Below are 22,564 nucleotides of genomic sequence, written 5' to 3'. Positions count from 1 at the left end.
TATTGAATGCTGCATGGGGATATTTGTATGATATTGCCCAAAGAAAAAAGTTAGGAGTCCGACTTATAGGCTTGGTAGATATGTAGATAAGTCACTTTTCATTACAAGCTTCCAGTGCAGACTTCTGTAAACCACTTCGCTTTAGTCTGCCCTACAAGATACATTTACCTCTATTGACAGAGGGATGTGCAACTGTGTACATACCATCCTAGAAATCTGCCAAATGTGCCTTCAATCAAACAGAAAGAAACAACATATTTACATTTTAAAGCTCATCATTATTGCATTATAAATTATTTGACATTTTTAAATACTCTGCTTCCTTGTGCATCTCTACCTCTATGAATCATAACACTGGGAGTACTCATTAGTACAGAAATGCCTAATTTCCTCTGTGTGTCGGTGGAACAGGAAATCCATCCTTTAAACAGGAAGTCCATGTAGGCAATGTACATTTGGTCAAAGTTACTTGGAACAAGAAAGTCTGTAGGAATCCAATATTGTGCTGTAGTTCATGGTTGTGCCCCTAGGTGGCAGCACATTCTATTGAGCTCCATGAGTGGAAAAAATGAGTTTACTGTTTCACAAAGCTTGCTTCATTTGACCAGCTGCCTTAATAATCAGCAAGTAGGGACACTCATGGTCATTGAAACAGAGACCGTCTCCCACCTTGGACAGACACTACATATAATATACTTCAGTGCAGTTTCACTGAAGAGGTTTGACTTGGCTAAGGACACATTTTCTTCCATAAATTGCGACTCTCTAAATCAAGTCCATCATAAAGTAAATGCTCAGAATACCTTTAGTAGAGATTCCTCTTTTGCAAGAGACAAAAGATTGTTGAAAGGATTTTTCCCCTAAAAGTGACTTTAGACTGGAGTCTCATAAAATGCCAAGGGGTATTGGTGTCACTAAGCTCTGCAGACAGTATCTCCAAAATGAGCTAATCTTTGAGACCAATGTGGGTTGGTTTGGATTGAAAATAAATAACCTTCAATAAATTAATAAATAGAATATGTGCCTGCGTGTATTTACAAAGCAGAAAACATTTAATTTAATATTGTTCAAAGAACACTATTCCAGTAGACAGTATCAATTCTTATCAGACCGGCTTTCATCAAAGCCAGTTAGCAGCTAATAAACATATTACATTATAAATTATCATCAAGATCACAAGGTAGAATATAATGCAGTTTCAGTCACCTTTACAAAAACCCAAACAAAAAAAAATCTTCACATCAAAGCAGGCAGTAGTCGACAAAAATTGCTTTGTTCACGAGTCCTGTGTGAGAGCTTTTTACAAGTCAGTTTGTGCTCCTGCATGTGTGCCCAATTATCTCCTCTCCTGTTTAAACCACACACACGCTACTCCATATTGCACCGACCATAAAGAAAAGAACAAAATTAAAAAACTGATGCTTTGAATAATAATGCAAATATCTGAGGTGCAGACAGATCCCGCACAAGCCGGACCATCTCCTGGAGAGAGGGAGCAGGAGGACGAGAAGGGAGAGTGAGAACTGGGTCTCAGCGGTCTCTGCAGGTGGGCAGGTTGACGAAGGTGAAGATGTTGTACTCAATGAGGATGGAGAAGCAGAGAAAGATGGAGTACATGAGCAGACACACCAGGCCCAAACGACGGTCCAGTTTCCACCCATTCAGATGTACCCCCAGGACCTAAGAGAGAGGTGGGAAGAGATTAAGAAATTATATTTATTTAGAAGTATATTTCATTCTTTAAAATCAAAGACAAATAAACTCAGCAAAAAAATAAACGTCCCTTTTTCAGGACCCTGTCTTTCAAAGATAAGTTGTAAAAATCCAAATAACTTCACAGATCTTCATTGTAAAGGGTTTAAACACTGTTTCCCATGCTTGTTCAATGAACCATAAACAATTAATGAACATGCACCTGTGGAACGGTCGTTAAGACACTAACAGCTTACAGACGGTAGGCAATTAAGGTCACAGTTATGAAAACTTAGGACACTAAAGAGGTCTTTCTACTGACTCTGAAAAACACCAAAAGAAAGATGCCCAGGGTCCCTGCTCATCTGCGTGAACGTGTCTTAGGCATGCTGCAAGGAGGCATGAGGACTGCAGATGTGGCCAGGGCAATAAATTGCAATGTCCGTACTGTGAGACGCCTAAGACAGCGCTACAGGGAGACAGGACGGACAGCTGATCATCCTCGTAGTGGCAGACCACGTGTAACAACACCTGCACAGGATCGGTACATCTGAACATCACACCTGCGGGACAGGTACAGGATGGCAACAACAACTGCTCGAGTTACACCAGGAACGCACAATCCCTCCATCAGTGCTCAGACTGTCCGCAATAGGCTGAGAGAGGCTGGACTGAGGGCTTGTAAGCCTGTTGTAAGGCAGGTCCTCACCAGACATCACCGGCAACAACGTCGCCTATGGGCACAAACCCACCGTCGCTGGACCAGACAGGACTGGCAAAAAGTGCTCTTCATTGACGAGTCACGGTTTTGTCTCACCAGAGGTGATGGTCGGATTCACGTTAATTGTCGAAGGAATGAGCGTTACACAGAGGCCTGTACTCTGGAGCGGGATCGATTTGGAGGTGGAGGGTCTGTCATGGTCTGGGGTGGTGTGTCACAGCATCATCGGACTGAGCTTGTTGTCATTGCATGCAATCTCAACGCTGTGCATTACAGGGAAGACATCCTCCTCCCTCATGTGGTACCCTTCCTGCAGGCTCATCCAGACATGACCATCCAGCATGACAATGCCACCAGCCATACTGCTCGTTCTGTGCGTGATTTCCTGCAAGACAGGAATGTCAGTGTTCTGCCATGGCCAGCGAAGAGCCCAGATCTCCATCCCATTGAGCACGTCTGGGACCTGTTGGATTGGAGGGTGAGGGCTAGGGCCATTCCCCACCCAGACTTGCAGGTGCCTTGGTGGAAGAGTGGGGTAACATCTCACAGCAAGAACTGGAAATCTGGTGCAGTCCATGAGGAGGAGATGCACTGCAGTACCTAATGCAGCTGGTGGCCCCCCCCCCCTTTGTTCAGGGACACATTATTCAATTTCTGTTAGTCACATGTCTGTGGAACTTGTTCAGTTATGTCTCAGTTGTTGAATCTTGTTATGTTCATACAAATATTTACACATGTTAAGTTTGCTGAAAATAAACGCAGTTGACAGTGAGAGGACGTTTCTTTTTTTGCTGAGTTTACATGATAGAGTCACTCACTGTGAGGAAAACAGACCCCAACAGAAGTCCCACAGAGAAGATGAGCCCTTTGCTGTTCAGTTTAATCTAAGAGAAGAAAGGGTTATTAAACAGGAGAAGAAGTTAAACCATGGGGTTGGGAACTGATTTCCAACACTTTTGCACCAGTATAAAGTGTACACCTGCTATTTCACCAAAGTTACACCGCCAAACTGATTTATTATATGGTCTTATGCCAGCTCTTCTTTATTTGGGCCCTTTTGAAATGTATACAGTATCCATAAGCTGTTCTCTGTGTATCTCATTCCTACATTAGACCCTCAATACACAACTCAATTCCCTAATACACAGTCAAAGCCTTCATTGAGAATAATCATGTAACACGCCACACTCCAAAAGCAGCAAAGCTTGTCTGTCTGCTCCTGGGAACAGATTAATGTAGGCATTCCTTCACGGCCACAGCACCCCCACGTGCGTTTGATCTAGTGGGGTTATGGAACACTGGGCTACAGGTGTATTTCTCTTGGACTGCTGACAGCTACTTTTTTCCTATCTCTTTCAGCTGTTAGGACCCAATCTCTCATGTCAAACTGGAAGATATACGTTTATCTACAGCGATCACAAATAACAGATGCGCCAATGGCTACGTAAACATGGCATGACACTGACTAATACTGTAAGTAAACATACATAACATTGGTGCCATTTGACAGGAGCAGAGGGCTCTGGACAGAAGATCAATTGTGTCATCTCTCACATTAAAAAGCAACATCAATATTACCTTCACAGAACAGCCTATCACGTATAAGTGTCAGATGTCAGTTTTTATTGTGCATTTCTGATAGAGGTTTACTAAAGACCTTACACAGCCAGGGTTAGGAGAAACAGTGTTTGTTACTTACATAGGAGCCGTAGTTGATGGCCAGAGTCTGCAGGGCCCAGGGTAGGCCCAGTCCAATAAGGATATCAAACACATTACTGCCTATAGAGTTAGACACAGCCATGTCCCCAAAACCTGAGAGACACAACGAGAGGGAGCGAGAGAGAGACAGAGAGAAAGGGATGGAAATAGGGAGAGAGAAAAAAAAGAGGAGAGGGAGAGAGAAAGAGAAATCAATAGACTGAGAAGTTGGTCAACATCGGTAACATCGATAAAGAATTCTGACTTGCTGAGGTAATCAGGTCGCCACAAACAACAAACACAACAACAACAAGCAGACTGTCATGGAATGTGTTTTACATTTCCCTCTCTCCGACAAACTCTGATTTATGAAAGGGGAACGAGAATTAACACATAAAAGAAATCAAGGATGGAGGAAGGAACCACGCTGGGTTCTCTTCAGTCCACCCGTCCCCGTCACTCCCACACGACTCGGTCACAGTGACAGATGACAAGCGCTCCCCTCTTCCTCATCCCTTCTCTCTGTTGACCATGTACACAGAGTGTGGAGCTCTTTGATTCCTGGGTGTCTGTTCATGGGGCGGGGGAGCAGCAGGGCAAACAGCACTGGTAGAGAAAGTACTCTGTGTGTGTCCTCACCTTGCCGTGCCACTATAAGACTGGCCATGCAGTCAGGGACACTGGTGCCAGCTGCCAGGAAGGTGATGCCCATGATGACGTCAGGGATACCCAGAGTAAACCCGATCACTGTCACCTGAAGGGAAGAGACACACACATCAGTGAGTTTCTCTCTGTGTGTGTGTGTGTGTGTGTGTGTGTGTGTGTCCTCACCATCCAGACCATGACATAGGAAAAGCCAGCAATCCAGAGGGTGGAGGTGACGAAGGAGACCATGAACCATCTCTCCCAGCGAGGGTTGGCACAGTTAGGCACTGTGAAGAACAACAGCAGGCACAGAGGCCAGGCTAACATCCACTTGATCTTATTACAGCACCCAGCTAGAGAGAGAGATGGAGAAAGAGAGATAGGGAAAGAAGAAGAGATGCAGTTTCAATTTGTGTTCTTTGCTGGGTTTACATTAAGTGATGCTTTTAAAAAATACCTTTAGGCGAGTGTTGACTAACACAATAAAGAGAGCTCAGAGAGACTGAACATTTTTGAAACCCTGTAATGTTATATTTGTTTTTACCTGGGGCGTGAAAAGGCACAAAAGGTCCTTCCTCTGCCTCCTCCTCCTCCTCCTCCTCCTCCTCTTCATCGTTCTCATTATTCTCATTGTCTTCCGTCTCGTTGCCGGCCTCCACCCCTCCCCTGTCGTCCTCTCCATGGTGACCAAGGCGACCTTTGACTCCCCTCTCGGGCCCGCCCAGTCCGTTCTCCAGGCCCCGCCTACTGCCGACCTTCACCGTGACCTCTGAGTCTCCGTTAGTGAACGGCCGGGTGCTAATCAGACGCTGTCTCTTTACAAATACATGCACACGCACATGTCATATGCTGTACAAATATTTTCAAAATAAATATACAATTTCTTCACACCCACACAGAAAACAGAAACACGGCCACGTGTGCAGAAGGCGTGTGGTCATACCTCAGTGATGAGCATGCGTGAGGCCATGGAGAGGCGTGTGCGAGGGGAGAAGTGGCTGGTGATCATGATCCTCATGCCGGCTTCAGAGAAGGACAGCTGGTGGGGGTAGGCTGACAGCAACTCATCTACCATCAACACTGACTGCTTTCTGTGAAAGTTAGCTACAGGAGACAGAGAGACAGACAGAGAGACGTGAGAGAGAGAGAGATGTGACGAACACACACAGACACATGTATGGCAGAAAGGTCAGACTGTACTTTTCTTCAGCAGGACAGCGGTTGCATCACAGTTGTCATCCAGGTCAGCGTTACTGGCTGTGCCGTTCCCCAGGCTGGACGAGTTCTTCTTACGCCTCTCCAGGAAATGCACAATGTTTGAGTTAAACCTATACACATAAATGAACAATGTGAGAGTTAAACCAAGACAAAGAGGGACAGCACAAGGATGTGGATACAACTTTATACCTCTACTCAGGATACATTAAATTGTTTTGAAGTGTGTGTATTTGTTTGTGTGTGGTATTGATGGTTTCAGACACAGACTTACTTCATTATCAAAATGTAGCCAAAATACATCAGAACCAGTGTCAGAGACTCCCACCTGGAACACACATCAATTTTTAACAGCTATACAATGCAACACATAACATATAGGTGTATGTACTGTATACATAAGAAAGTGAAAGTCATCCTTACCATGAAACCTTTTCATCATATATGAACTGTAAGGAGACAAAAAATAATTATACTGAAAACTTGGAAGAATGATTGGAAGTACAGTATTAGCTTTTGTGGTTCACTTTTTCTCTGATGTAAACATTAGTATATGGATCCACTCTGTAGATACACCATCTGATCAGCAGGAGGCAACACACTAAGGCCCACTTCACTGGTTTGCAATGGTCAGGCTCCACTCACCACTATGAGAGCAGTGATGGACAGGGTGTAGTACACAGAGTCTCTCATAAGAGACCAACGAGACAGATGCACTGCCTGAGAGAGAGAGAGAGAGATCAGAGAGAGAAGGGGAGAGGGGGGAGAGAGAGGAACGGTCTGTAAGAGTGGAAGAGCCAACATTTCACCCCCAGGTATTCATCCCTTCCTATGTGTGTGCGTATGTGTGTGTGTGTGTGTGTGTGTGTCTGTGCAAGCCAAGGTACAGAAACCTACCTGGCCAGCAAATATTCCACAGACTCCAATGATGCAGAGGATATTGAAGACAGCTGAGCCCACGATCGTGCCCACCCCCACATCCCCTTTAGTGATGAACACACCTGCACAGAGACAGAGAAAAGACAGAACACCCATGGGTTATACAATGGTTAGGAATGGAGGGTTACACGCTTGTACATGTAAACTATTGACATGGCTAACATGTATACAGTTATATTGTATATCGTTGCCACTCATTAAAAATAAAATCAAAAGTGTTATTGTCCCATACACCGGATAGGTACAGTTTTACAGGGTCAGCCATAGTAGTACAGAGCCCCTGGAGCAAATTAGAGTTACGTGCCTTGCTCAAGAGAACACCAACAGATTTTTCACCTTGTCGGCTTGGGTATTTGAACCAGTGACTATTTGAACCGGGTACTGGCCCAACATTCTAACTACTAGGCTACCTGCCACCCTAAGACATAAAATATATTGGGCCTGCTGATAAAGTGATGAAAAAAGGTATCCCGCTGGGCACACCATGTCATTTCAACGTGGACATTTGGATGATATTTGGTTGATGAATGAGATTTCAACCTGTATTCACCCACTCAAAAAGACAGCCAGAAGTTTGTTGAATTACCAATGTGTTATAACTATGCTTTCAACCATCTAAAAGCAAAGCTAAGTTAAAAATGGGAATACAATGTCAGATATTTTGTATTTATACCACAGCATTGTTGAATACTCATTTTCTGATTGGTTAGAAGGGCATTCTAGAATGGACATTAAAACCAGATAACGGGACAGTTGAAATAGATATCGGGACACCTTGCAATCATGACGCAATATGCACCTACACACGCAGACCCTACTTGCTACAAAGTTACAGAAAGCTAAACCAACAACCACACAAACCAAAATTGGATACACTGTAAATGCAGGTCCAATGAGGAAAAACCTAACAAACAGCTATTGATTTGTTTTTGCAGAGACTTATTTTTTTGAGCTTCTGATGACCTAATGTGGTGAGTGATGAACATGAATTTCTCCGGTCTCTATGTTGCAGTCATGACGCAAGTGGCACTATGCTGTCAAATCCTCCCACGTTTCTAGTTTGACCAGATGTTTTCAGCAACTGGTATTTTTTTATTTGGTTGTCATATTGGCAGGTTTTCTAGCAACAAACTATTTAGCTAGCTTCTAGCCTAGTGTTTGATATGCAATGCAATGTCCTCGTAATGAAGGGTCGAGTGTCCTGACAAGAAGATAAACTTTTCTAGCTATGCCAGGCAAAATCGGGCATCATCAGCTCATTGTTATGGATGTATCCAAATGAATGTCAATAGAAAACAGCTTAAACAAAAGCAAATGCTGTGACTTTGTTGTTATTCTGGCTACAGAGGTTGTGACTGTGTTAGCTGTAGCTAGTTGGCTAGCTAGCAAGCAAGGGACAAGAACGTTGCCAGCGAGCATGGCAACGGAACATATACAGTGCATTCGGAAAGTATTCAGTCCCCTTGACTTTTTCCACATTTTGTTACATTACAGCCTTATTCTAAAATTGATTAAATCATTTTTTCCCCTCATCAATCTACACACAATACCCCATAATGACAAAGCAAAAACAGGTTTTTAGAAATCTGTAGAAATGCTTTAAAAATAAAAAACTGCAATATCACATTTACATAAGTATTCAGACCCTTTACTCAGTACTGGTGCAGGTCTCTCCAGAGATGTTAGTTCGGGTTCAAATTAGGGCTCTGGCTGGGCCACTCAAGGACATTCAGAGACTTGTCCCGAAGCCACTCATGTGTTGTCTTGACTGTATGCTTAGGGTCGTTGTCCTGTTGGAAGGTGAACCTTCGCCCCCAGTCTGAGGTCCTGAGCACTCTGGAGCAGGTTTTCATCAAGGATCTCTCTGTACTTTGCTCCGTTCATCTTTCCCTCGATTCTGACTAGTCTCCCAGTCCCTGCCGCTGAAAAACATCCCCACAGCATGATGCTGCCACCACCATGCTTCACCGTAGGGATGGTGCCAGGTTTCCTCCAGACGTGACACTTGGCATTCAGGCCAAAGAGTTCAATCTTGGTTTCATCATACCAGAGAATCTTGTTTCTCATGGTCTGAGAGTCCTTTAGGTGCCTTTCGGCAAACTCCAAGCGGACTGTCATGTGCCTTTTACTGAGGAGTGGCTTCCGTCTGGCCACTCTACCATAAAGGCCTGATTGGTGGAGTGCTACAGAGATGGTTGTACTTCTGGAAGGTTCTCCCATCTCCACAGAGGAACTCTGGAGCTCTGTGAGAGTGACCATCAGGTTCTTGGTCACCTCCCTGACCAAGGCCCTTCTCCCCAGATTGCTCAGTTTGGCCGGGCAGCCAGCTATAGGAATAGTCTTGGTGGTTCCAAACTTCTTCCATTTAAGAATGATAGAGGCCACTGTGTTCTTGGGGACCTCCAATGCTCCAGACATTTTTTTGTACCCTTCCCCAGATCTGTGCCTCGGCACAATCCTGTCTCGGAGCTCTACGGACAATTTCTTCATCCTTATGGCTTGGTTTTTTCTCTGGCATGCACTGTCAACTGTGGGACCTTATATAGACAGGTGTGTGCCTTTCCAAATCATGTCCAATCAACTGAATTTACCACAGGTGGACTCAATCAAGTTGTAGAAACATCTTAAGGATGATCAATGGAAACAGGATGCACCTGAGCTCAATTTCGAGTCTCATAGCAAAGGGTCTGAATACTTAAATAAAGTATTTCTGTTTTTAAATTTTAAGAAATTTGCTAAATTTCTAAAAACCTGTTTTCGCTTTGTCATTATGGGGTATTGTGTGTAGATTGATGAGGATTTTTATTTATTTAATCAATTTTAGAATAAGGCTGTAACGTAACAAAATGTGGAAAAAGTCAAGGGGTCTGAATACTTTCCGAATGCACTGTATATGTATTGTCTATTTTCAGTTTCTGATAGTGTATATAACGTTGAAGATCTGACGTTGTATCAAAGGTACAAATTCAAGATATTTTATACAAGCTTTGTCTAAGTTGAAAATTGGTTACAATGATGACATAAACCAATGTATTTTCCACGTAGATTCCACATCACAATACGTTGACAAATTACGTTGAAAAAACATTGATTCAACCAGTTTGTGCCCAGTGGAATGTGTCTAATAAATGACAAAGATGTGTCCATCTGTGTGTCTGTACATGTCTCACCGATAACAGAGGTGAAGAGTTCAGGAGCTGAACTGCCGGCTGCCATGAAGGTTGCACCTGCCACATCCTCACTAAGATGGAGACGCTGAAAGAGAGAGAAAGAGACAGAGAGACAGAGAGAGACAGAGAGAGACAGAGAGAGACAGAGACAGAGACAGAGACAGAGAGTAGAAAGCACATCTTGAAAAGAAGAATTGTGTCCTTGAAATTCATTCCAATTGAATTGACCCCGACCCTGTTATAGAATAGTGTATAACATTCTTACCTCACATATCTTCTCCAGAGAGGGAACAAAGTAGTCATCACACACCAGAGCCAGCGCATAGAACATGTACATGGCCTACAGAGGAATAGCACAAAACAAACCAGAACACATATATGGAACCTTGAGTTTCTCCATGTGATGCACAGATAGTGTCCCTTAGTTCAATGCGTCTGTCTTTTCTGCGAAAGTATGCTAAGCCAAGACACTCTCTGTGCCAGTGGCCTCGTATACCAGCTAAGCCTCTGTCCAACATCTAGCACCCCAGCCAGCCAGAGATAAAAACAATCCTGCTTTTCGATGTATGGTCAGCGCATCACACAGTCAGTGGCAGGTAGCGTGGCAAAAGTGCATGTATAGTAGAGTGTGTGTACAGGTGTGTGTTGGTGTGTGTAGAGTAGATAGTGTGTTGGTGGGTGTGTTGGGGGGGGGGGGTGGACACTCACAAACAGGACGTGTAGGGCCACCGCTCCCTCTGTGCGCTCCTGGTTGGTGAACAGGTCTGTGGGGAACTCATGTAACGCTGGAGAGAAAACACACACACAGCAAATACACACACAGAAAACACACATATATTACTAAACAGGGAGAAACACGGTCTCATTTAGTGCAGCAGAGACACGTGCACTGGCACAATCATACACAGTCTATTTGAGTGACAGGACCTAAAAATAGCCTCGCCATGATTGTGTGTTTGTTTGTGTGTATTTGTGAGTGGAGCAGTGTGTGTGTGCACGCGTGTTGATGGCGGCACAATGTGCGGTGACATTCTCCCTCTGAACACCCAAGAGGTTGTGTGAGTCAGCCAGCTTCAGTCTGCCCTCAGTGCCCAAACACAACACAGCCATCTGAACTCATAGGAATTGACAAGGTCCCAGAGAGAGAGAGAGAGAGAGAGAGAGAGAGAGAGAGAGAGAGAGAGAGAGAGAGACAGAGGGGGGATTTGAAGAGAGGGAGCGAGCAAGAGAAAGAGAGATAGAGAGAGAGGAGAGCTGGATGAGTGGCAGAGAGAGCTAAGCCATGGGTGGGAGCGGGGAACAAGGGGATATGACCAGATTTGAGAAAAGATGAAGGAGCACGGATGTTGGTGTAGGGAAAAGACAAGGACATGGTGAGAGAAAGAGGAAAAGAAAGGGGTGGTTAGATGAGATGTGTGGGTGGGTGGGGAAGTGAGTGAATTATGGAGGGTTGACACAGACACTATTATCCAGAGTGGCTTTCAAAGAGTTTGTTCCAGTAAACTGAATCAACTACATAGTACTATAATGGTTAGAAAACCGTGCTTCAAAACGCCCCCTCCCTCCCCCACTCCCTTCAACTCAGGAAGCTGGAAAGCTTTGGCATGGGCCCTCGGATCCTCAAAAAGTTCTACAGTTGCACCACATTTTACTCTTATTATTATAATCTATCCTGATGCCTAGTCACCTACCATTACAGATGCAAACACTAAAGCAAGAAAATAATCCTGAAGCAATTATTATGTGGATTATAATTATGGGACATTTTCGTAGGTGTTGATATATTTTTCATTAGGGCAAATCAAGTCTGAAATTAGGAATTGAAAATTTTAGAAGCCTTTTTAAACCTCAAATAAATTACGTTTGCATTTCCTGCTGTGAAGGGAAATTCTCAGCAACAAAAGAGTGATCAGATTAAGATCCTACCTTTGTATGTACATATCTACCTCAAATACCTCGTACCCCTGAACAGTGATATCGTACTTGTACTCCCTGTATATACACTGAACAAATATATAAAACGCAACATGCAGCAATTTCAAAGATTTTACTAAGTTACAGTTCATATAAGGAAATCAGTCAATTGAAATAAATTCATTAGGCTCTAATCTATGGATTTCACATGACTGGGAATACAGATATGCATCCGTTGGTCACAAATACCTTAAAAAAAAGGTATCTCATGCAGCGTGACACATCTCCTTCACAGAGAGTTGATCAGGCTGTTGATTTATGGTCTGTGGAATGTTGTCTTACTCCTCTTCAATGGCTGTGCGAAGCTGCTGGATATTGGAGGGAACTGGAACACGTTGTCCTACACGTTGATCCAGAGCATCCAAAACATGCTCAATGGGTGACATGTCTGGTGAGTATGCAGGTCATGGAAGAACTGGGACATTTTCAGCTTCCAGGAATTGTGTACAGATCCTTGCGACATGGGACCGTGCATTATCATGCTGAAACATGAGGTGATGGCAGTGAATGAATGGCACGAAAATAGGCCTCAGGATCTCGTTACGTTATCTCTGTGCATTCAAATTGCCATAGATAAAATGCAATTGTGTTCATTTTCCGTAGTTTATGCCTGCACATACAATAACCCCACCGCCACCATGGGGCACTCTGCTCACAACGTTGACATCAGCAAACCGCTAGCCCACACAGCACCATACACGCTGTCTGCCATCTGCCCATTACAGTTGAAACCGGGATTCATCAGTGAAGAGCACACTTCTCCAGCATTCCAGTGGCCATCGAAGGTGAGCATTTTCTCACTTAAGTCGGTTACGACGCCAAACTGCAGTCAGGTCAAGACCCTGGTGAGGATGACGAGCATGTAGATGAGTTTCCCTGAGACAGTTTCTGACAGTTTGTGCAGAAGTTCTTCAGTTGTGCAAACCCACAGTTTCATCAACTGTCCGGGTGGCTGGTCTCAGACGATCCCGCAGGTGAAGAAGCAGGATGTGGAGGTCCTGGGCTGGCGTAGTTACACTTGGCCTGCGGTTGGGAGGCCGGTTGGGCGTACTGCCAAATTCTCTAAAACGACGTTGGAGGCGGCTTATGGTAGAGAAATGAACGTAAAATTCTCTGGCAACAGCTCTGGTGGACATTCCTGCTGTCAGTATGGCAATTGCACACTCCCTCAAAACTTGAGACATCTGTGGCATTGTGTTGTGTGACAAAAATGCACATTTTAGAGTGGCCTTTTATTGTCCCCAGCACAAGGTGTACCTGTGTAATGATCATGCTGTTTAATCAGCTTCTTGATATGTCACACCTGTCAGGTGGATGGATTATCTTGGCAAAAGAGAAATGCTCACTAACAGAGATGTAAACAAATTTGTGCACATCATTTGAGAGAAATAAGCTTTTTGGTCATATGGAAGATTTCCGGGATATTTTATTTCAGCTCATGAAACATGGGACCAACACTTTAAATGTCGCGTTTATATTTTTGTTCAGTATAGCTTCATTCTTGTGTATTTTATTATTCTTGTGTTACTATTTTTCATTTGTATTGTTTTTTTAACTCTGCATTTTTGGGAAGGACTCATAAGTAAGCATTTCACAGTAAAGTCTACACCTGTTGTATTCGGAGCATGTGACAAATAAAATGAGGTTGATCCCTCCCTTCCTATCACCATCCCTTCAGTGCAGTACAGACACATTCTCAGAGTAGGCACCACTGTACCATTCAGCTGGCAGGTCAGCAACAAACCGGAATGCATTTTACACAATGGCTTTGCAGCCAAAGCAGGCAGGCCCAGGGCTATTGTCCACTCTGTACCCAGTGCTGCCTACTCTTATACAGGGCAATCACTCAGGGAGCCACTCACCCAACCAACTCTGCTGCCAACAGCGCAACTAACAAGTATGGCTTCACTACTCAGAGCTCCACACACAAACACACAGACACATACAAAGGCACACACACTCGGTGCGAGTAATTACAAATACCTCAACCACACGCCAACCAGCAAAAACAAACCAACAAATAACTACATCAACAACAACAAACAACAGCATAACAAGAGCTGGCAAGATGATTAGATAAACAAGATAGCTCCCTCCACCAATACAGAGAGGGCTTTTGTGTTGGAGTTCACTTCAGCTTAGTTCAGTTCAGTGATTCTTGGTAGTGGCGAGGGTTGGGGTCAATTTAGTCCATGAATCCACTGAATAAAGCCCTCACTGTTTCATGTTTTGGGGCATCTTTTACCATCTCATTCTCCCTAGTCTTACCACATAACAGAGGATCAAGCTCTTTCTAGTATGGCCCTTTGCACTTTGTTTTGAAGCAGTATGAAAGCATACAGTGCATTCGGAAATTATTCAGACCCCTTCCCTTTTTCCACATTTTGTTACGTTACAGCCTTATTCCAAAATGGATTAAATAAATAAAAATCCTCATCAATCTACACTCAATACCCCATAATGACAAAGCGAAAACAGGTTTTTAGAAATTTTTGCAAATGTATTAAACTATATATATTAAACTATATTAAACTATATGTATTAAAAAACAGAAATACCTTATTTACATAAGTATTCAGACCCTTTTCTGTGAGACTCGAAATTGAGCTCAGGTGCATCCTGTTTCCATTGATCATCCTTGAGATGTTTCTACAACTTGATTGGAGTCCACCTGTGGTTGATTGGAGTCCACCTGTGGTAAATTCAATTGATTGGACATGATTTGGAAAGCCAGACACCTGTCTATATAAAGTCCCACAGTTGACAGTGCATGTCAGAGCAAAAACCAAGCCATAGAGCTCCGAGACAGGATTGTGTCGAGGCAGAAACCTGACAGGTGTCACATATCAGGAAGCTGATTAAACAGCATGATCATTACACAGGTGCACCTTGTGCTGGTGACAATAAAAGGCCACTCTAAAATCTGCAGTTTTGTCACACAACACAATGCCACAGATGTCTCAAGTTTTGAGGGAGCGTGCAATTGGCATGCTCACTGCAGGATTGTCCACCAGAGCTGTTGCCAGATAATTTAATTTTAAATTCTCTACCATAAGCCGCCTACAACGTCATTTTACAGAATTTGGCAGTACGTCCAACCGGACTAAAAACCATGCCAGCCCAGGACCTCCACATCTGGCTTCTTCCCCTGTGGGATCGTCTGAGACCAGCCACCTGGACAGCTGATGAAACTGAGGAGTATTTCTATCTGTAATAAAGCCCTTTTGTGGGGAAAAACTAATTCTGATTGGCTGGGCCTGGCTCCCCAGTGAACTGTAATCTTGAAATTGTTGCATGTTGCGTTTATATTTTTGTTCATTATAGTATAATTGAATATGTTCGAAACAGTGGCAGCATGTGCAGCAGTGGTCATTCAGTTTTTGACATGCAAAAGTAAATTGGTGTATTTATGCTGTTGTTCAAATGCATAGATCGCTTTATTTATCTTTTCAAAAAAACTACTGGTAGTTCGAAAACTTGGCATCATATTTCTTTGTTGATAACTCCAACCACCCTGCGCCCCGGGTATTCAGCCAATCAGCAGCAGCCACTGGTTTCCCAGTTAGGATTAAGCCCTAAGAGGTGTGAGTGTGAAGGTTTAGAGAGGAGAGGGGTGTGTGGAGGGCTGGAGAGGAGGAGGCCAGACTGACAGGTCATGCCCACAGAGACTCTCCTCAGCCTGGCATTGGGATAAAACACCCCTGCAGGAATGACAAAGCTCCACGTCCACATACAGTGGGGAGAACAAGTATTTGATACACTGACGATTTTGCAGGTTTCCTACTTACAAAGCATGTAGAGGTCTGTAATTGTTATCATAGGTACACTTCAACTGCGAGAGACGGAATCTAAAACAAAAATCCAGAAAATCACATTGTATGATTTTTAAGTAATTAATTTGCATTTTATTGCATGACATAAGTATTTGATCACCTACCAACCAGTAAGAATTCCGGCTCTCACAGACTTGTTAGTTTTTCTTTACCTGTATTAACTGCACCTGTTTGAACTCGTTACCTGTATAAAAGACACCTGTCCACACACTCAATCAAACAGACTCCAACCTCTCCACAATGGCCAAGACCAGAGAGCTGTGTAAGGACATCAGGGATAAAATTGTAGACCTGCACAAGGCTGGGATGGGCTACAGGACAATAGGCAAGCAGCTTGGTGAGAAGGCAACAACTGTTGGTGAAAGTTCAAGATGACGGTCAATCACCCTCGGTCTGGGGCTCCATGCAAGATCTCACCTCGTGGGGCATCAATGATCATGAGGAAGGTGAGGGATCAGCCCAGAACTACACGGCAGGACCTGGTCAATGACCTGAAGAGAGCTGGGACCACAGTCTCAAAGAAAACCATTAGATGGATTAAAAATCCTGCAGCGCATGCAAGGTCCCCCTGCTCAAGCCAGCGCATGTCCAGGCCCGTCTGAAGTTTGCCAATGACCATCTGGATAATCCAGAGGAGGAATGGGAGAAGGTCATGTGGTCTGATGAGACAAACATAGAGCTTTTTGGTCTAAACTCCACTCGCCGTGTTTGGAGGAAGAAGAAGGATGAGTACAACCCCAAGAACACCATCCCAACCGTGAAGCATGGAGGTGGAAACATCATTCTTTGGGGATGCTTTTCTGCAAAGGGGACAGGACGACTGCACCGTATTGAGGGGAGGATGGATGGGGCCATGTATCGCAAGATCTTGGCCAACAACCTCCTTCCCTCAGTAAGAGCATTGAAGATGGGTCGTGGCTGGGTCTTCCAGCATGACAACGACCCGAAACACACAGCCAGGGTAACTAAGGAGTGGCTCCGTAAGAAGCATCTCAAGGTTCTGGAGTGGCCTAGCCAGTCTCCAGACCTGAACCCAATAGAAAATCTTTGGAGGAGCTGAAAGTCCGTATTGCCCAGCGTTAGCCCCGAAACCTGAAGGATCTGGAGAAGGTCTGTATGGAGGAGTGGGCCAAAATCCCTGCTGCACTGTGTGCAAACCTGGTCAAGACCTACAGGAAACGTATGATCTCTGTAATTGCAAACAAAGGTTTCTGTACCAAATATTAAGTTCTGCTTTTCTGATGTATCAAATACTTATGTCATGCAATAAAATGCAAATTAATTACTTAAAAATCATACAATGTGATTTTCTGGATTTTTGTTTTAGATTCTGTCTCTCACAGTTGAAGTGTACCTATGATAAAAATTACAGACCTCTACATGCTTTGTAAGTAGGAAAACCTGCAAAATCGGCAGTGTATCAAATACTTGTTCTCCCCACTGTACATTAGAGCAGTGTTTCCCAACTCCAGTCCTAGAGGTCCCCCAACAGTACACATTTTTGTTGTAGCCCCAGACAAGCACACCTGATTCAACTTCTCAACTAATCATCAAGCCTTCAATTAGTTAAATAGGGTGAGTTTATCCGCGCTACAACAAAATTGTGTGACGTTGGGGGTACTCGAGGACTGGAGTTGCTAAACAATGCATTACAGTAAGTACTGCCAGTTTAGAGACTATCTAACCCATGCCCCCTACGTGAAAAAGTGATATTGCTAGCATGGGGATGAGGTCATTCATAGAGTAATCTCAGCATAGATTCTGTGAATATTCTGATGCTTTGAGTGCTCTGTCCCTTATTTAGCCATCCTCATGTTTAAATCCCTACGCTAAAGTCTACTCCATGTTCTTTCTGACGGCTCAAAACAATCTGTTTTTGGCTGCATAAGCCATTACTGGAAATACATAATCTACTACTGAACATAATGCAGAAGTCTGGATAAGTGCATATTACCATACTGGAAAAAGCGTGATCCTCTGTTATGGATTGGTAAGACTAGGGAGAATGACACAGTATTAGGACAACATAAGTGCTTTAAGGGTGTTAGAGGAGCTACGGCTGTTGTAGCTACTGTTCAAAAACATTAAGCGGGGTAGAATACAATCTGGTTTTACTCAAAAGAACATTACACAACATATAAGTAAAATCTCGTGAAATTTGGTCAGCTTCCTTATTTACTTCTGGGTCCAAACGTGTTAACAACTGAGAGTATGTGTGTGTGTGTGTGAGACGTGTGTGGAGCTAACTTCACTTCATGTGACACTGACAGTATGTGACCTTAAGATAACCTCTCACCTCTGTGTATGACATCAAAGTGTGACCTAAGTGGATGGCGTGTTACCAATGAGACCCTCACACTCATCTGTCCCTTTAGGGCTTTGGTCGTTGTCATGGCTTTGGTGGACGGTCATATCTCAGATGAACTCTATACATAACTCAGATACTCAAACACCAAACAGGATGTTCTTTATTGTTTAAAAATAAATAAAAAATGTAACTAGGCAAGTCAGTTAAGAACAAATTCTTATTTACAATGACGGCCTACACCGGCCAAACCTCGACGACGCTGGGCCAATTGTGCGCTGCCCTATGGGACTCCCAATCACGGCCGGTTGTGATACAGCCTGGAATCGAACCAGGGGGTCTGTAGTGACGCCTCAAGCACTGAGATGCAGTGCCTTAGACCGCTGCGCCACTCGGGAGCCCATCTATTCAGTCTTAAGCCAAACCTGACACACACATAAGCATGCACCCATGCTTGTGCGTACACACACACACAAATACACACACACGCATGTGCTCGCGCACACACGCACACCTAAAATCCCTGACTTTTAAATCTGGACTGGATCAGGCAGGATTGACCTGACCTGGGAGCTCTGGGAGCTGCGATTGCTTGCTGGTGGCAGAGGGCTGCTGAGGAACAACAGAGACTTGACTACTCTCTCTCTGCTTACGTAAGCATCACAATAATTACATAAGGCTGTGTGTTGGAGAGAGAGAGTAGGACGAGTACTCCAAATCCTCTACATCATTAAAGAGATCTCAGGAGGGGCATCCTTTTGAGAGCAGTAGGAACAACCACACTGAGTGCAGACAGACACCACACAATTGATGGTTTTCAGCTGGAGGTGTAGTTTGTTTTCCTTTGTGATGGTAATATAGAGTGTATGTTGTTAGAGAGACAGCACTGAGCTAGCTGTCTACATCACAGAAGGCACATACACACCCTGTACACCTGTTCATAGTTTCCTCCTTTCATGTGAAGCACATTGGATTGCACTTGTTTGTTTGAAATGTGCTATATGAGTACAGATTAACTTGATTGAGGCTTGCAGTTATGCACGCACGCACCTATCACAGTGGCATTGTAGTGCCAGTCTTGGGTCACACAGCTGCTTTCACCACAGCTGATGTTGTTGGTGGGGCAGCTGGGAAATGTTGTCTTCAACATCTATAAACACAACATTCTAATGCAGTGGTCACAAACCTTTTCTGAGTCAAGATCACTTTCTGAGTCAAAATGCAAGCCAAGATCTACCGCTAAGATTTCTTTTAAATCATGACTTTAAAATGTAAGGCTATGCATCATTACCAATTAAAAAACATGGGAGAAATGTAATATTGTTTAGAAAAGAGATGCGTGTCAGCTAAGCTAACAGCAGCTAAATTCTTTATGATGGCAGCCATGTTTGTTTATGTTAGACAAGCGAAAATTCCCTAATCCCAGAATGCCATTTACTATAAGACGCAAAAAAACAAAGTCAAAGATGGCAGTGCCCATTGCCTGAAAAATGTTAACTTAGTTTGGCCACTTTTCAGCATATTACAAATCTTCAATGTACTTGTTACAGTGTATACAAGAACCGGAGCACATGACTTGACAAGTCGTTTACCGTTTTTGACAAACCACAAAGCAAATAAAATGTTATCACCTCACAGATCATCACCCCAAATACAAACCTACTGCCTAGCCTAACCGTAGCACAAAAGCTAAACAGGGATGAAACCATTTTAGGTTGCCAGCTATGTGTGGGGAGTTTTCAAGTCCATGGGGGGTAGAAAAGGGGGAAGGTATTGTGGGGGGATATGATGCAGGAAATATTACTATGATGGGGGATTTATCAATAAATGGGGGGCAAACACAGGAGAAGTTTATACGCTAAATAAAAATAAAATCCCTGGAAAGTCTGAGCTGGCAACCCTGAGGTACCATAGTTACAATCTGATGCAGCGTTCAAAACAACTGGGAACTCTGAAATCTCCGACTTCCGACTTCAGTGTGTTCAAGACAACTGTGAACTCTAAAAAAAACATGCTCCGACTGGGAAAAATAGTATTGAACGGTCCTCCAACTCGGAATTCCAACTCGGGAACTCTGGCCTCTTTCTAGAGCTCCTACCTTCTGACCTGAAGATCACTGACGTCATGATTTGACCTTGTATTTTTCAGAGTTCCCAGTTCTCTTGAAAGCACCGTAAGTCAGTCGAGTGAACTATCCCTTGGTATAACATCTTTGGTCTGACAGACGCTTACGTGACAACCAGAATGCATTGTATGATGTCAACAAACATGGTGCCACACACAGCTGGCAAATAGCTTAGCATTAGCTCATCATAATCAGTACAACCTTCAAAAAAGTATTTTTTTACACACATCATACAGTGAGGGAAAAAAGTATTTGATCCCCTGCTGATTTTGTACGTTTGCCCACTGACAAAGACATGATCAGTCTATAATTTTAATGGTAGGTTTATTTTAACAGTGAGAGACAGAATAACAACAACAAAATCCAGAAAAACGCATGTCAAAAATGTTTTGAATTGATTTGCATTTTAATGAGGGAAATAAGTATTTGACCCCTCTGCAAAACATGACTTAGTACTTGGTGGCAAAACCCTTGTTGGCAATCACAGAGGTCAGACGTTTCTTGTAGTTGGCCACCAGGTTTGCACACATCTCAGGAGGGATTTTGTTCCACTCCTCTTTGCAGATCTTCTCCAAGTCATTAAGGTTTCGAGGCTGACGTTTGGCAACTCGAACCTTCAGCTCCCTCCACAGATTTTCTATGGGATTAAGGTCTGGAGACTGGCTAGGCCACTCCAGGACCTTAATGTGCTTCTTCTTGAGCCACTCCTTTGTTGCCTTGGCCGTGTGTTTTGGGTCATTGTCATGCTGGAATACCCATCCACGACCCATTTTCAATGCCCTGGCTGAGGGAAGGAGGTTCTCACCCAAGATTTGACGGTACATGGCCCCGTCCATCGTCCCTTTGATGCGGTGAAGTTGTCCTGTCCCCTTAGCAGAAAAACATCCCCAAAGCATAATGTTTCCACCTCCATGTTTGACGGTGGGGATGGTGTTCTTGGGGTCATAGGCAGCATTCATCCTCTTCCAAACACGGCGAGTTGAGTTGATGCCAAAGACCTCGATTTTGGTCTCATCTGACCACAACACTTTCACCCAGTTCTCCTCTGAATCATTCAGATGTTCATTGGCAAACTTCAGACGGCCCTGTATATGTGCTTTCTTGAGCAGGGGGACCTTGCGGGCGCTGCAGGATTTCAGTCCTTCACGGCGTAGTGTGTTACCAATTTTTTCTTGGTGACTATGGTCCCAGTTGCCTTGAGATCATTGACAAGATCCTCCCGTGTAGTTCTGGGCTGATTCCTCACCGTTCTCATGATCATTGCAACTCCACGAGGTGCGCACGCACGCACGCACGCACGCACGCACGCACGCACGCACGCACGCACGCACGCACGCACGCACGCACGCACGCACGCACGCACGCACGCACGCACGCACGCACGCACGCACGCACGCACGCACAAAAGCTAAACTCACCGAGCACAAAACAAGATCCCACAACACAGGCAGGAAAACTGGCTGCCTAAGTATTATCCCCAATCAGAGACAATGAGCGACAGCTGCCTCTGATTGGGAATCACACCCGGCCAAACATAGAAATAGAAACATAGAAATCCCCACACATATATATATATTCACACCCTGACCAAACTAACTAGAGTTCTATAGGTCAGGGCATGACAGTGTGCTCCTAATCTCAGCTCGTTACCTGTATAAAATACACCTGGGAGCCAGAAATCTTTCTGATTGAGAGGGGGTCAAATACTTATTTCCCTCATTAAAATGCAAATCAATTTATAACATTTTTGACATGCGTTTTTCTGGATTCTTTTGTTGTTATTCTGTCTCTCACTGTTCAAATAAACCTACCATTAAAATTATAGACTGATCATTTCTTTGTCAGTGGTCAAACGTACAAAATCAGCAGGGGATCAAATACTTTTTTCCCTCACTGTATGTGTCCATTACAATCTATGCAGGAATCGGAATGCATGATTTGTCACCAGTACTTGAAAACGTGAATAAAACAGTAATACATTATGATCCATACATACGGTATGCTACAGTAGAAACGACAACATGATATACAGAAAATGAGGCACTTACTTTGATAGGAATGCACACATATCCAAAGTCCAATTTGTAAGGCAATGCGGGCGTCAGCCAGAAAATGTGCCGGGGGAAAACGTTTGTGCTAGGCCTATTCTGACTAGAGATGCACAATGTCTTCATACTTGATCTGGGGAAACACTGGGGAAGTGGTTGGGCTCTCGTTGAAGAGAGAAGTTTGTCCAGCTCAGTAAAG

The 22,564-nt window shown here is 43.9% G+C and overlaps 1 protein-coding gene across 1 annotated transcript in view; it reads right to left on the bottom strand.

Annotated features, from left to right (window-relative positions):
• Window positions 1–1,530: 1,530 nt before the first annotated feature.
• Window positions 1,531–22,564, bottom strand: part of LOC311135360 (sodium/potassium/calcium exchanger 3-like) — a gene marked incomplete at both ends in the record, with an annotated part of 115,948 nt that continues 94,914 nt past the window's right edge. The window contains 15 exons of the mRNA XM_084169302.1: window positions 1,531–1,680; window positions 3,232–3,297; window positions 4,113–4,225; window positions 4,751–4,865; window positions 4,943–5,109; window positions 5,301–5,571; window positions 5,700–5,860; window positions 5,957–6,084; window positions 6,246–6,299; window positions 6,395–6,420; window positions 6,617–6,691; window positions 6,869–6,972; window positions 10,081–10,165; window positions 10,346–10,420; window positions 10,789–10,865. Of these exons, the coding sequence (XP_084025428.1) occupies window positions 1,531–1,680; window positions 3,232–3,297; window positions 4,113–4,225; window positions 4,751–4,865; window positions 4,943–5,109; window positions 5,301–5,571; window positions 5,700–5,860; window positions 5,957–6,084; window positions 6,246–6,299; window positions 6,395–6,420; window positions 6,617–6,691; window positions 6,869–6,972; window positions 10,081–10,165; window positions 10,346–10,420; window positions 10,789–10,865 (1,667 nt within the window). The remainder of the gene's footprint in view (window positions 1,681–3,231; window positions 3,298–4,112; window positions 4,226–4,750; window positions 4,866–4,942; window positions 5,110–5,300; window positions 5,572–5,699; window positions 5,861–5,956; window positions 6,085–6,245; window positions 6,300–6,394; window positions 6,421–6,616; window positions 6,692–6,868; window positions 6,973–10,080; window positions 10,166–10,345; window positions 10,421–10,788; window positions 10,866–22,564) is intronic.

Source organism: Coregonus lavaretus, assembly GCF_964263955.1.
Source record: "Coregonus lavaretus genome assembly, chromosome: 1".
Lineage (NCBI taxonomy): Eukaryota > Metazoa > Chordata > Actinopteri > Salmoniformes > Salmonidae > Coregonus > Coregonus lavaretus.
Note: the sequence above shows the minus strand (reverse complement) of the source record. Positions and strands in the feature narration are given on the sequence as shown.